The sequence below is a fragment of the Cladophialophora bantiana genome (assembly GCF_000835475.1).
Source record: "Cladophialophora bantiana CBS 173.52 unplaced genomic scaffold supercont1.12, whole genome shotgun sequence".
NCBI classification, from domain to species: Eukaryota; Fungi; Ascomycota; class Eurotiomycetes; order Chaetothyriales; family Herpotrichiellaceae; genus Cladophialophora; species Cladophialophora bantiana.
This window is the reverse complement of record NW_015971586.1, coordinates 160,665-173,440: the sequence shown is the minus strand read 5'-3', so window position 1 is coordinate 173,440 and position 12,776 is coordinate 160,665. Positions and strand designations below refer to the sequence as shown.

At 51.7% G+C, this 12,776-nt stretch overlaps 4 protein-coding genes across 4 annotated transcripts; 1 reads left to right on the top strand and 3 right to left on the bottom strand.

Moving 5' to 3' along the window:
- Positions 1 to 880: 880 nt before the first annotated feature.
- On the bottom strand, positions 881 to 2,155 carry Z519_07959 (uncharacterized protein; the record flags this gene model as incomplete). Its single annotated transcript, XM_016765689.1, has 1 exon — positions 881 to 2,155. One exon carries the CDS (start codon positions 2,153 to 2,155, stop codon positions 881 to 883), a length of 1,275 nt encoding a protein of 424 aa, XP_016617734.1.
- Positions 2,156 to 3,332: 1,177 nt separating this feature from the next.
- Positions 3,333 to 4,605, bottom strand: Z519_07958 (uncharacterized protein; the record flags this gene model as incomplete). Its single annotated transcript, XM_016765688.1, has 2 exons — positions 3,333 to 4,546; positions 4,596 to 4,605. 2 exons carry the CDS (start codon positions 4,603 to 4,605, stop codon positions 3,333 to 3,335), a joined length of 1,224 nt encoding a protein of 407 aa, XP_016617733.1.
- A 1,864-nt stretch (positions 4,606 to 6,469) lies between these two features.
- Positions 6,470 to 8,838, bottom strand: Z519_07957 (uncharacterized protein; the record flags this gene model as incomplete). Its single annotated transcript, XM_016765687.1, has 2 exons — positions 6,470 to 6,713; positions 6,773 to 8,838. 2 exons carry the CDS (start codon positions 8,836 to 8,838, stop codon positions 6,470 to 6,472), a joined length of 2,310 nt encoding a protein of 769 aa, XP_016617732.1.
- A 2,012-nt stretch (positions 8,839 to 10,850) lies between these two features.
- On the top strand, positions 10,851 to 12,530 carry Z519_07956 (uncharacterized protein; the record flags this gene model as incomplete). Its single annotated transcript, XM_016765686.1, has 1 exon — positions 10,851 to 12,530. One exon carries the CDS (start codon positions 10,851 to 10,853, stop codon positions 12,528 to 12,530), a length of 1,680 nt encoding a protein of 559 aa, XP_016617731.1.
- Between the last annotated feature and the right edge of the window lie 246 nt (positions 12,531 to 12,776).

Sequence of the window (12,776 nt, the reverse complement as noted above, 5' to 3'; positions counted from 1 at the left end):
TTTTCGAGGTGGGGAATGTGCTGTTGCGAGCACTGCGCTCGAAGACCGTATCCCGATGACTTGCGCACAAGGTATGTGGCCGCTGACGGACGACATGGTACCTTTACTTACCTAGAGTCGAATCCAGAAACAAGAGGTGGAGCACCGCTGAAGGAAGGGCAACAGAGGAGCGGACTCTCAGCAGCTCAGTCACTGTGCAGTGACAAATAACAGAAGCGGTGTTGAAATGGTCCTACAGACCAAATTCACAGATCCTCAAGTCACAGTAAGGGTCAAGGTTTTGAGCACGATGGTTCGAAGCCATTGCCTCACCCCGTTCTCTGATTGTTTTATTCCGCTTCGCATTTGCGAAGGGAGGTCGCGCAGAGAACTCGGTCCAAACACTGCCTAACGTGTTTACTCACTGGTCACAGCATATCTGGCGATGTTGTGGAGTATCGTTCGAGAAGCTATCTCAACATGGAAGGATGAGCGGGTCAGATGTAGCAAGGCTGGCTGCGAGGGCAAATAAGGGCAATACAGAGCAGAAGACTCGAAGTCTTTGGTGGCCAAAATTGGCCAGGGCAGCGCTCACCACCTTAGGTCTCCTCTCCATCATCAATTTGCGGGGGATGACCGGCCAACACAGGGGTCTGGGGATAGTCACAGCCTATTATCCAGTCTCGAGAATTGGAGAGGATGGAGGCTCGATTAAATCCTCGCCTTTCGAGGTGATTGAACATCCTGCGCTTCGGACGCCAGCCTTGTCCTCTATACGCACATACGACACCATATGTGTTTGAAAGAATCGAAACCGGTAACAAAAAGGCAGCCGTGACCTTTACACCGTGTGAGATACTAGGCATTTCGGTAGCCGGGGGCCCTTTTAATTACCTACGTGTCATTCTCTACCTTTCCCTTTCCTTTGCGGCCGCTCTCCTTTCCCTCTCGGAACAGCCCTCGTCCGCAGCTGTTCAGGCAGTTCCCTGACCGTTCCTTTCCCGGCTTCCCAAAGCAGCCCGATCCCTTCCTTGATCTCGACGGCCGCGAGGAAGTAGGCGATCGGCACCACTTTCTCTTTCTCTTTCTCTTTCTCTGTCTCTGTCTCTGTCTCTGCCTCTGCCTCTGCCTCTGCCTCTGCCTCTGCCTCTGCCTCTTCCTCTGCCTCTGTCCCTGCTGTCTTCTCCCCACTCCTCTCCTGAGTGTCTGGTTGAGGAGGGGGAGAAGGAGGAGGAGCAGCATTTGCCACTACACCTTCTGACAAGATGACGCCATTCTCACTCCTCCACCATTTCATGGCCTTGTCCTCGGCTAGGGCCTTGCGGATGTCGATGTAGATCAGGATTTGCGCGTCGCTTCTCATCCCGCTGATTACTTTGTTCTTGCCCAGCAATACGCCCAGGTTGTTCCTCGACTTGTCTTTTCCCCTGGGCGTCGCCTTTCCTTTCGCATTGTGACCAGAGCCAATTCCGGCACCGTCATTGTCATCATCCACATACGATGATGCTGGTAACACTTCGCTTAATGAAGGGCCCGTCGCGAAATGGACATGGTTCCTGGTCATACTCTTCAGGCCGCCGCTGCGCAAGATCTTCTCCCACGCCCCGTAGAATGTTCCGTGCACAACTGTGTCCGGAATGGTGGTCGGATTGTCCAGCGATATTGGAGAGAGGAGATTTTCGGCTTCGACGGCTTTCATGCTGTGACCCTGGGTTGCGCGAATGAAGAATCTTCTCGTGTCAACCTCGTCGCCACGTAGAGACTCCAATGTAGATATTGCGCGCTGCGTTTCGGTTTCTGTTTGAGTCTCTGACTTTGGTTCAGGTATTCCCGTATCCGCCTCGATGGTCGGCGTGGTAGCCGCCTCGCCTCCCTGATCTCCTGCGTCGTCGCCCTTTTCATCTGCTGCAGGGCTGACGTACTTCATCGCAAACCTCTTCTTGTCATTCTCCTTGACAGCTTCAATCACCTCCTCAAACGTTACCGGCGGCTTCATATTTCGTAACCTCTGCCATCCCAGCAAGTGATCCATACGAACATATCCGTAGCTGTCGATGGGGATGTGTTCCTGCACGGCCGCATGGCGTAGGAGGCGGGAGAGGGCTTTTGAAACGAGCACGGAGCGAGGCAAGTTGTCAGTGCGGAACCCACTCCGGCCACGGCCACGACCCGGCATGGTCAAAAGAAGGATGGTGGGAAGAAATGCTAGGCAAGAGGGACTGGCTAGGAGGTGATGAGTGTAGATGTCGAGGTTTGGAGAGAGGCACAGCACTCCAAAGGGTATTCCGACTTGAAGAAGTAGTCGGCGACCAGTTGTCTCCTAGACTGACGGCTAAAGGAATGGCGAGAAGGGGGATCAATCTTTTGAGGAAAGATATCGACTTGGAGTGGTGCGCTTGATATATGACCGGAAAACGATGATTGCACAAAATGAGTCAAGTACAGAGGTGACGATGCGTTCCTGACTCGAGCAATTGTTCCTGCTGGCAAGGATGGCTCCAGGCTGGGCGCTGTCGAAATTGAAGATTCCGCTTTTGATCGCTCTAAATCTTGGAAATGCGGCGATTGTGCTCGAAAATGGAGACATATTATATCCCCGTGCAATGGCTCTCCCCAGATTTACAAGATATAATAAGTAGTTTGAAATGAACTACTGTGGGCGTCTTGGGTTCTCTGCAGAATTTCAAAGTTACAAGGCTGCTCTTATCGATTAGACTAGCGTAATATCTCAGCCTTGCGTTAGTCTGGAAGTATGTAATTGAACCCGAGATAGATGTCCATACAGCGGCATCTCATAAGCTTTTCCATGTTTGCGGTTCAGGCTAGCGAGTGTTTTCGGGGGGAAGTGCTTAGGGCAGTCTGAATGAATGCTTGATCTGAAAGGTCCTTTTCAATGAGAGCTGCACCTAGCATGCCTATGTCGAGGGAGCTACTGATTGCCCTCGGATACATAGATTGTCAACCTACGCACTCGAGATCTATCCCAGCTCCTGGTGCTTCACACTCCGCGGTTCCAGACTCTTTAATTACGTGCTCAAAACTGAGCGGACGGGATATGTATCTTCTGTCATCGAGACGCCCGAGAAAGTTGTCGTTGGATGACCACTCAATAACTCCAGGTGGAGGTGCTAAATTCTCCATGATCCATAACAGATTCGTCAAATGTCAACGAGGGGTGAAAGTGCAGGGTATAAGTTAAAAAGCAAACAAGCGAGCGAGATCAATCCGAGGAGATCTGTCCAAATGCTTTTCCCAAAACTGACAATTCCGCCCAGGAACAACAATCAAAAAAAGATCACAAAACAGAGGAAAAGAGGACGGGAACAAATATCCTAGACAACCCGCCAACATGCTTAAAAGTTCTGAGAGATCCCGCCCTGGGCTTGCGGGAATGTTGGTGCTCGCTCGACGCGGGCGCTCCTTCTTGCTTGGTTGTCACGTATAACTGGTTGTGTGCCAGATCCACCGTACGATCCATCCCCATACGGTCCATGGCTGGGGTTTGCGTCATTGTATATGTTATAAGGGACTTCTTCCTGATAATATGGGCCAGGCATTTGAGGTGCATCTGAAGACGCCTCAGAGTGGTGGCCCGAAGAATATGCTGAAGAGGCGTTGGATGGTCCGCGGCGGATATCTCCCGTGCCACTGCGATGCCGGTTGAGTCCCCCGACAGTCCCAAGTGCGGCGACACCATCTCCACCCTCAGGATGACCATTCATCAGGGGGTCTGCAGAATATTGGTCGGATGTCGCATTGGGCGAAGCCTGTGCAGCATAACCTCCGGGTTGACTGCTGCTCTCTGATAGAGCAGGACCACCAGCGGCCCGGCCGTTGGAACCTAGCGTAGTAGATGCTTTCCTGTTGGATGATGTTGCTCCCCATCCACGATATCCACTGTTGTCATCTTGCCCTTCAGATTGGTTGTCTGTATATGCAGCTGTTGCCACTCCCAGTGTGGGATCGCTGTTAGGGTTAAACCCATATTCGGCCATCTCGCTCTTGCGGAGCTCCTCCGCATTTTTTCTGGCCTTTCTCTTCCTCCAGCAGAAGAATCCAATCAAAAATGCTGCAGCAATGACGACTATTGGTATGATAACTGCGATTGCAATCTTTGCGCCTGAACTGAGACCGCTAGAGGAACCAGACCCGGAGCCTGAGGCACTTAATGTTGATGGCGTGGGGGATGTGTTAGAAGAAGTGGGCGTCACCGAGGTTGTGGCAGTGTTCGAAGTTGGAGTGTCTTGAGAGAGAGTGGACGTGACCACAACAACGGAAGGACTTTGGGTAACTCCCGAGGACGGTGCAGGTGTTTGAGTGATAGTTTCGGTGACAGCAACGACACTGGGACTGGTATCGACGGGAGTGGTGGAGGCAGTTACCACTGTTGTCGAAGGGGGAATTGAGACAGACGAGGTGATCGTACTCGGGGAGGACGTGTCGGATGTTACGGTATCAGGCGTTGAGGATGGTCCCGTGACAGTGACAGTGGTAGAGAAGGAGGTGGTAAGGCTGGTCGAGGTTGTGCCGATAACAGTCGTGATGACCGAGTCGGTCGCACTTGTATCTATCTTCTTTTAGTTTGGAAGCTAGTGCATAGACAGGACCATCCATACCAGTTGACATTGTGCAGTGAGATTCTGGAGTGAGTTTTGAGGGCAAGCAATGCCTGCCGCAACAAGCGGAGATGGTCCCGCGTATTTAGCACACCCAAACTCTGTCCGTCTCCCCAGAGCTCTTCAAAGAGGTTGTGGGTAGTTGAATTCCAATATAACACGACCTCCTGTTGTAAATTCAGAGCTTCGTCTTTGCCGTCAGCCGCAAAAAAAAAAGTCGGCCGAGACGAAGTCGGATTTGATGTGTTCAGGGCGTGAGGGCTGTGTGTGGTCCGTGGCCCGTCCAATAATACATGTAGGGAGACAATGACGATGAACAGTGACTTCTAACAGTATCAGATGCGAGGTTTAGCGTATACAGTGAGATAGGAGAAGATATAACGTAGCGAACTGGACGAACAGACGAGGAGAGACGACATCTCAATGTAGTAGAGCGAGGGAAAGACAAGCTGCTGCTTGGAAGGCGCAGCAGGAAGTGGCGAGCCAGTGGCAGAAAGAGGAAAGAGGCAGCAGAGGGAAGCGAGGAAAATTGGCAAACGATGAAAACAGCTGCAATTGAGGGCTGTGGAGGTGGATATGCATGCCGGTGGTGTAGTCGGTGGAGCCCATGTGATTATTATTGGGTAAGCCGCATGCTAAACTTACCAGGAAGCAAGCACCTGGCACCTCCTGCAAGCACCAAGCACATACCTACGACTCAGACTAGGTGTCCCTTGGGTGCCTTTATTGCCTTTAAGTGCCCCCAACTGCCCTCTGGAGCTTCTGCTCTTGGCCCATAGCCCTCCCTACCCACACACTATCAACCCGAATCATCCCCCCAACCCACGCAGCCGAGATTCCGTCCAGTTTGAGATTTGCAGAACAAAACTGGGCACAACCCTAGTCGCTGCTCTCGACATAAGTAGGTACCTAGGTAGTATCACTTCGGCGAGGCGGTCTGCTATGTACATACACAGTATCGAGGATGGTTATCAATTGGCGTTGATGATCATCGCCATCATATGTACGATCATCGTCCCATGGCTAAGGGATAGCCATCAACACATTCCGAGTGCTGTTGTGTTGTGCGGCTCTATGCAGTTTTGGTACCGACCTACATGGGCAGTCTGGTCCCCGTCCCCCGTACAGGGTACGGAGCACCCTGTGTATCATCGACTCACCTGATGATGTGAGACTGCCGCCGTCGCGACCGAAATCCCAGCCCATCTCTTCCGTCATTTTGATACACAAGCCGCACCGAAGCGAAAAGGAATCGTACGACTCTCGCCCCCGACCTTCTCCCTCTGGGAGACGCCAGTTCTGCAAAGTGCCGACTGACCCAGGACTCCTTGCTGCTGGATCTTGTATTCCGCCTTTCTGCTTGTCTTTGCCCGTATAGTACACATGCCGAGCTGACTGGTTCTGGTTGCTTGCGGCAGCTGATTCATACTTGGGTAACTCTCAACGAAGAATCCTGCCAACGAAAATGAGATAATACCATGCAGCTCGGATGGATCCCGTACGAGAAAGGACAGCTTGCATCACGGTTGGATCGAGCCCGGAATTGGTCGGCAATCCAATCAATGGAAATGAATGCTTTTTTCGTATTGTCACCACTCACCACCGCCATAGATCTTGAGGCGGGGGAATATCTCCCCGCATTGATATTGTACATTTGAACTTTTAGACACGGGCAGCCCCAGAGACTCCCAAAGGAAGACTCCCAGGCCCAGCAGACCAACACACGGCGGTGTTCCACCAAGAGGAGCCCTTGAGCCCGCCCAAAAAACGCCAGTCGCCATGCTGCTTAGAAAGGTCTCATATAGAGGAGTCATGTCCTTGGGTCAAAGATATCGGTCAATGTAGATACATCCATCACACTGTATAAAGGGCATTCATCGGTTTAGATCCCATTGTGGCCTCAAAGCTGCCGCAAGCTCGTCTCGGGTCCCTGCAACATTCTTTGGTATTCGACTGACTCGGTATGCTCCAGTGCGGATGTTGTGGAGGTGGAGAGCCGAAATCCCCGATCGATTACTGCGAATACTTCCTGTCTCACTTCCGGTATCGGTTGATCGAAGTCGCGACGGAGGTGCGAAGTCCAAAGCTGTGAATGTGGATGACTTTCTTAATTGATGTCTGCCAATAACGGTTAGCTATCGTCACCCGTCATTAGATTCTGGGAAATAAGAACTTACGGGCTTGGTATCACCGCCAGGTCATCGAACGACGAAGCAAGGGGAACATGAGCTCTTACTGCTGGGGAGTAAGGTCTCAATCCTCCTCGAAGGCTATCAGGAGTACCAGCCCTCTGGTTGTGGATTTTCTTGGGCGGAGCGAAGTCAATGGGCAAGAATGTGTCCTCTTTGAGTTTTGCAGGTGTGGGTAGGACGTTCAATGCCTTCGGTGGCGGCAAGTTCTTCTTCGGCGGCATGCGAGGATATCCCCCTCCATACCGACCTGATGCTGATGAAAATGCCCGGGGACCTGACTGGTAGCTTCCATTAGACACTGTGGCGCGATGTCTTCCATACGTGCCGTTTTGTGACATTCCTCGAGGTGGATGATATGCCGCTTGATCATAGTAGCCATCTTGATAGGCACCTGGTCCATAACTGTCCTCGTAATAGCCTTCAGCACCGTCGTAATATTGCATGTTTTGAGCATGGTTGTGTGGTTTGCTGTCGTCAAAGTATTCTTTATAAAAAGACCTGATACGGTTGGCGCGCTGCTCAGGGTTTTCGGTGGGATCGTCCGGGGGCAATGGTCGCAGGCCCATTGTGAGTCGACGAGGATCGTACCCGGTGTAGTCATCATAGTCCTGGTAATCATAATACCCATGCTCGTTGTGGTAGTCACCATACCCCTCATATTCATCGTAGTAATCGTCTTCTTCCTGTTGAACTTGGGTTTGACCTTGCGATGTTTGATTTTGCGAGTGCTCTGGGTGAGGAATATCCATCGAAGAAGCGTTAGCGGAGGCAGACGTATTATTTGACACATCTAGGGGCGCGTGAGTGTCCTCTTTGGGCTGCAGTGTCTGCTGCCTGTTGCCTTGGGAGTCGATGAAGCTTAGCTGGGGTAACCTTGGCTGGCGCTCTTCTTCTGGTAGATTCAACGTGATGCCGGGGACCGTGGATGTCTGATCCTGAGGGGTTGAAACTGTGTAGGATGGACGTGAAGGCGGAGCGTCCTTGAGTACGGCCGCAGGAGGCGCCTGGACCTGCACAACCGTTGTCTCAACTGGTACTTCCTTCACAGACGATACGGGCTCTTTCTTGCTGGGCGGATCTTCTTGTCCAAATGGTCCACCACCACTAATGAATTGGCCGAGGTAGTTGTTACTGGCTCTCAGGGCATTCATTCCACCGTTGCTACTCGCTGTGCTCACAACGGAGTCACGTACCGGATCAGGCAAAGCGGGAGCGAGCAACTTATTATTGTTTCCTGGTGGAACGGGTATACGGCTCCCCCGTGCTTGGTCCGCTAGAGTACTGCGTTGAGATAGAGGCGCCCCATTTGCAGGCTCTTGGGCATTGCGCAACAAGTTTTGGTTCGAGTCGAACGGAAATCTGCGGCTAGAAGACCCAGTAAAACTTGATGAATCATCCACTGGGCTTCTGAGACTTGATGGTGGTCGAATAGAACCATCGTCTGGAATGAACGTGGTAGCCCGATACTTGTCATCGCCAGTTATGGAACGAGAGAGGGAGTGCAGTGATTCCCTAGAGTGTTGCAGTTCGGGAGGCAGAAGATACGGGTTGTTAACACCCATATCAAGCGACAAGCCCCGACCACGTCTACCGCCACTTTCCTTCTCCTGGGCCATTGACATCTCGGGGTCCTTTCGGCGATTTTTCTTCCCCGGTTGATGCTTAGATTCGAGGAGGCCAAAATCGAGTGATTTGTGTTTGTCTTCGGCATCCTCTCGTTTCAACCTCTTTACATGGCGCCGGTGCAGGTATAGCAACAGGATCAACGCGATCCCTAAAGGAATGACCACTCCCAGAACGATGGGCAAAGTCGTACTCGACCCATCAGAACCGTAATACTTCTCGCAGGCGCCTGAATTGTCGTTTGGTCCGCACGAGGTTGTAGTTGCTGGGCTCGATGAACTCGAAGACGATTCGGCTCTTTGTACAAGCGAAGGGGTTCTCTCCAGGTAAAGGCCTTCTAACCGAATGTCCGGGATGGGACCTGGACGAGCGAAGGGGTTCCGAGGCTGGATCTGTGGTTCATTTTCAGGGAGAATAGAGGAGGACATGATATTAGGGCTGGATCGAGGATTGGTTTTGTCTGCCGACAAAGGCAGAGGTGTCGATTAACAGTTGCTCTAGCAAGACATGGTGGCGGACAGAGAACTGTAGCCTTTGCTGAGCTTGTTTGGCAGGACAAAGTTGCGTTGGTGGTCAATGTGAGGTCCAGACTGTACACGGAATGAAGGCGCAGGACGAATGCACAACAGCCGCGCGGGTGTTTATTTAATGAATGACTTGGGTGAGGTGCCAAAAGAATGACTGCAGTTGGGGAAAACGAGCGACAAAGAATGAGTGAAAGAGAGACGACAGATGGTGAGCTTGCCCAAGGCAAAGCAATGAGTTGCTGAAAGCAAACGATATTGCATGGCTACAAAGAAGACAAGAGAAGCAAAGCTGCAACTTGTGCCAAGGCCCAATGCTGGATGCAGTGCTCGGTGACCACGGAGGACGAATGGGTGGAGTTTCGGCGCACAAGAGGTTCTTCTTGGGTGGCCACTAGTCTGGCTAGCCAGGGCCAGGGAGCACTCGGGGAGCACTCTGGGGGCACCAAGTACCTGGGCTTGCTGTGGTAGTGAAGTTAACGGAGTGGCTGCGGGGCCTGAATTTCGCAACTCCTACTTGAAATTTGGACACAGGATCAGCCAGTGGGCTTCCGCGGGCGTTTCTGGGCTCACGGGTGGCTGATGGGGGGCTTATTTGCCGTGTACTTGTACTCAACTTGTACTCAGTACTCTGTACAGGTGGCCCAGGTGGTGTACAAGTATACTTACGCAGTACGGAGTAACCCCTTACCCTGTCAGCAGCCTACCTAGGTGCGAGAATGTATTCGGCGGTGGTTCTCCAGGCATCTTTCTGTATCTGGTCCCATCTACACCAGCACGCACCGCAGACAAAAGTCCAGCCGCAAGCTCTCTCATCTACTCGGTAGTTAGAGCCATTATCCTTTTTCCCAAATATAACCAATGCCCTTTAATAAAAAAAAAATAAACAGAAAAAGGATCTCAATCCAACACTCCAATCGGGACATCATGGCGTGTCACTGGCATCACCTCAGCGAACCATGAAGCGTCAATTTCCGAACCCAACTTCGCGCCTCCACTAGCCTGGTCTTGCCTCCCCCCTGTAGAAACTGTGCCCACTTCAAGTCCATTTCCTGACCCTTGCCCATCGAATCATCCGTTCCTACCGAGTATCTCACGACTCTAATACCTCAACCAGGCAAGACGAATCTCTGCTCGCGTGTCAGGTCGGCTGTGTCCCAATCATTCGTCATTTTTCATCAGCAATTGTCGGCCTATCAACAATCACTTTGTTCTAGAGGGTCTCCCCTGGCCCATGCATTGTGACACCAGTCTAGCTTGTCTTGCCCTGAGCAATCTCCAGCCAAATCCCGTTACGAAGTGTCCGGCGCGTCTGGATCTTTGAGACTACTTGGTACTAGCTCGACACGCTGCGTCACACATACCATTGTTACATAGGTACATACATACTCGGTCTTCCCTCGGTCACTCAGCCGAGTACAACCTCTATACCAGTACCTGACGAAGAGCATACATTTGGCTGGATCCTTTTGCTTGAGAGAGAGATGATTTGTTCGTTAGGCTTGTCTGGGCAAGAATATCATCGATCGGTAAACATCAGCACAAGTGGCACGTGTCCACGTAACTAGCAATCCTCCCCGTTTCTTCAATGCGGTGCAATGCGGTGCCTCTGCTTATATTTTACAACGCGTCAGCACTGTGAATCCTGGACACGCCACTAAGTGAGAACAGAATGACTCAAAAGCTGATCCAAGTAGAATACAGCATCTATAAAGAAAATCTTTGTGCAATTCCACATCCACACATCCACACAGCGACCGAGAGGAAACGATATCATCCGTTCATTGCGATATTGTGAGCTTGATAGAGAAAGAAAATGTATGATTTAGTCATCGTTGGAGCTGGTGAGTCACCTCATGGCCTCGAGACGGGACAGAGCATTCTTCTGAATTCAAAAAGGCATCCATGGCCTTATCATGGCAAAGACCTACCTGGATGTCTATCCAGATGCTCGATTGTTGATGCTGGATTCAGCTGAATCGATTGGAGGGACATGGTCTGCAAATCGATTGTACCCGGGCCTTCACTCGAATAACCTGGTAGGATCTTATGAGTACTCGGATTTCCCGCTCGATCGATCCGCTCGGGGAATCAGCACCGGGGAGCACATACCGGGCCCAAAGCTGCACCAATACCTTCAGGATTTTGCTGCTGAATTTGATTTGACCAGGAGGACCAAGCTTAATGCTAAAGTCGAGGTTGTCGAGCGTTTATCTCCAGATGAATGGAAAGTCAGCTACCGAGATGCTTCCGACACTGTCGAGAGTGTGTTTGCAAAGAAGCTCGTCATTGCTACCGGCCTGACAAACAATCCGTTTATTCCTCAGTTCCCAGGCCAGGACACTTTTGAGACCCCTGTCTTCCACGTGAGGTATCTCAATGACCACGCAGACCAACTGTTGAAGTCCGCCAAGAACATCATTCTCCTTGGAGGTTCCAAGTCTTCGTACGACGTGGCATATGCCTTTGCGTCGCAAGGGGTGACGGTCGACTGGATTATCCGTGAGTCTGGCCACGGTGCCAACTGGATGTCACCGTCCCTTGTTACACCTTTCAGAAAGAGACTTGAGGGTTTGGTGGGCGTCCGCTTTTTCACCTGGTTCAGCCCTTGCATTTGGGGCGACCAGGACGGCTTCGCATGGGTTCGGAAGATGCTCCATTGTACCTGGATCGGAAGATTCTTCGTCGACAGGTTCTGGGACATCCTGACGGCCGATCTTGACGAGCGGACTGGCTATAACAAACACCCCGAGACCGCAAAGTTGAGGCCGAAGGTCCCCGCCTTTTGGCATGCATCTTCGCTGTCAATCTTGAACTATCCCACTGATGTCTTTGAATACGTTCGCAACGGGACTATCAAGGTTCATGTCGCCGACATCGATCATCTCTCGAAACGAGCCGTGTATCTGAGCGACGGAACGGAACTGAGTGGAGACGCTTTGATTTGCTCTACGGGCTGGCACCATCGACCCTCTGTGAAGTTCTTGCCCGAAGGTATCGACGCAGAGCTAGGGATTCCGAATCATTCGAGCGAACCAGAATGCAAACTCCTCGGTCGCGCTGACAAGGAGATTCTTAGTCGTTTTCCCCGGCTTAAAGACCAACCAAATGCATACCAAAACTACATACCTCTGCAACCAACAAAGGGCGAGGCCGTTGTTAACGAACGCCCTTTCCGCCTGTATCGCTTTATGGTGCCGCCCACGAGCGTCAACCACCCCTCCATCGCTTTCCTCGGCATCCTTTTGACAATCCACACCGTCCCGGTCGCGCAAGCCCAAGCGCTGTGGACCACAGCTTATCTCAACGGCCAACTGCCTGCTCAACGAGATAATCCAACGAAAAGTTTCGATCCGGATGCCGTAGCCTATGAAACGATCTTGCAAACCCAATTCGGCAAATGGCGGTATCCGGGCGCATTCGGGAAGCAATTTCCGGACTTCGTGTTCGACGCGGTGCCATACATGGATATGTTGTTGAGAGATATAGGGTTAAGGTTTAGAAGGAAGAAGAGCTGGTGGGCGGAGATCTGGTACCCATATGGGCCAGAGGACTACAAAGGTTTGGTAGATGAGTGGCGGGTCAAGGTGAGTTGAGACATGTTAGCTCCGCTATGCTTATGTTGGCGTTGACTCAATACGAATGCGGGAAACACCTGGGACGCTGGTGATGGCCTCTGTAGCAAGCGCAGGCGAAAGCGAGAGACGCAAGTGAATCTCCAGCAACGACAGAAGCAGGATTAGTCCAGCAAGCGTGTAAGCGTCGGAGAATGCGTGCCGTTCCCGGTTGAGGAAGCTATGCTGGTTATTCATTTTGCTGAGCACTTTTCAATTCGACATGTA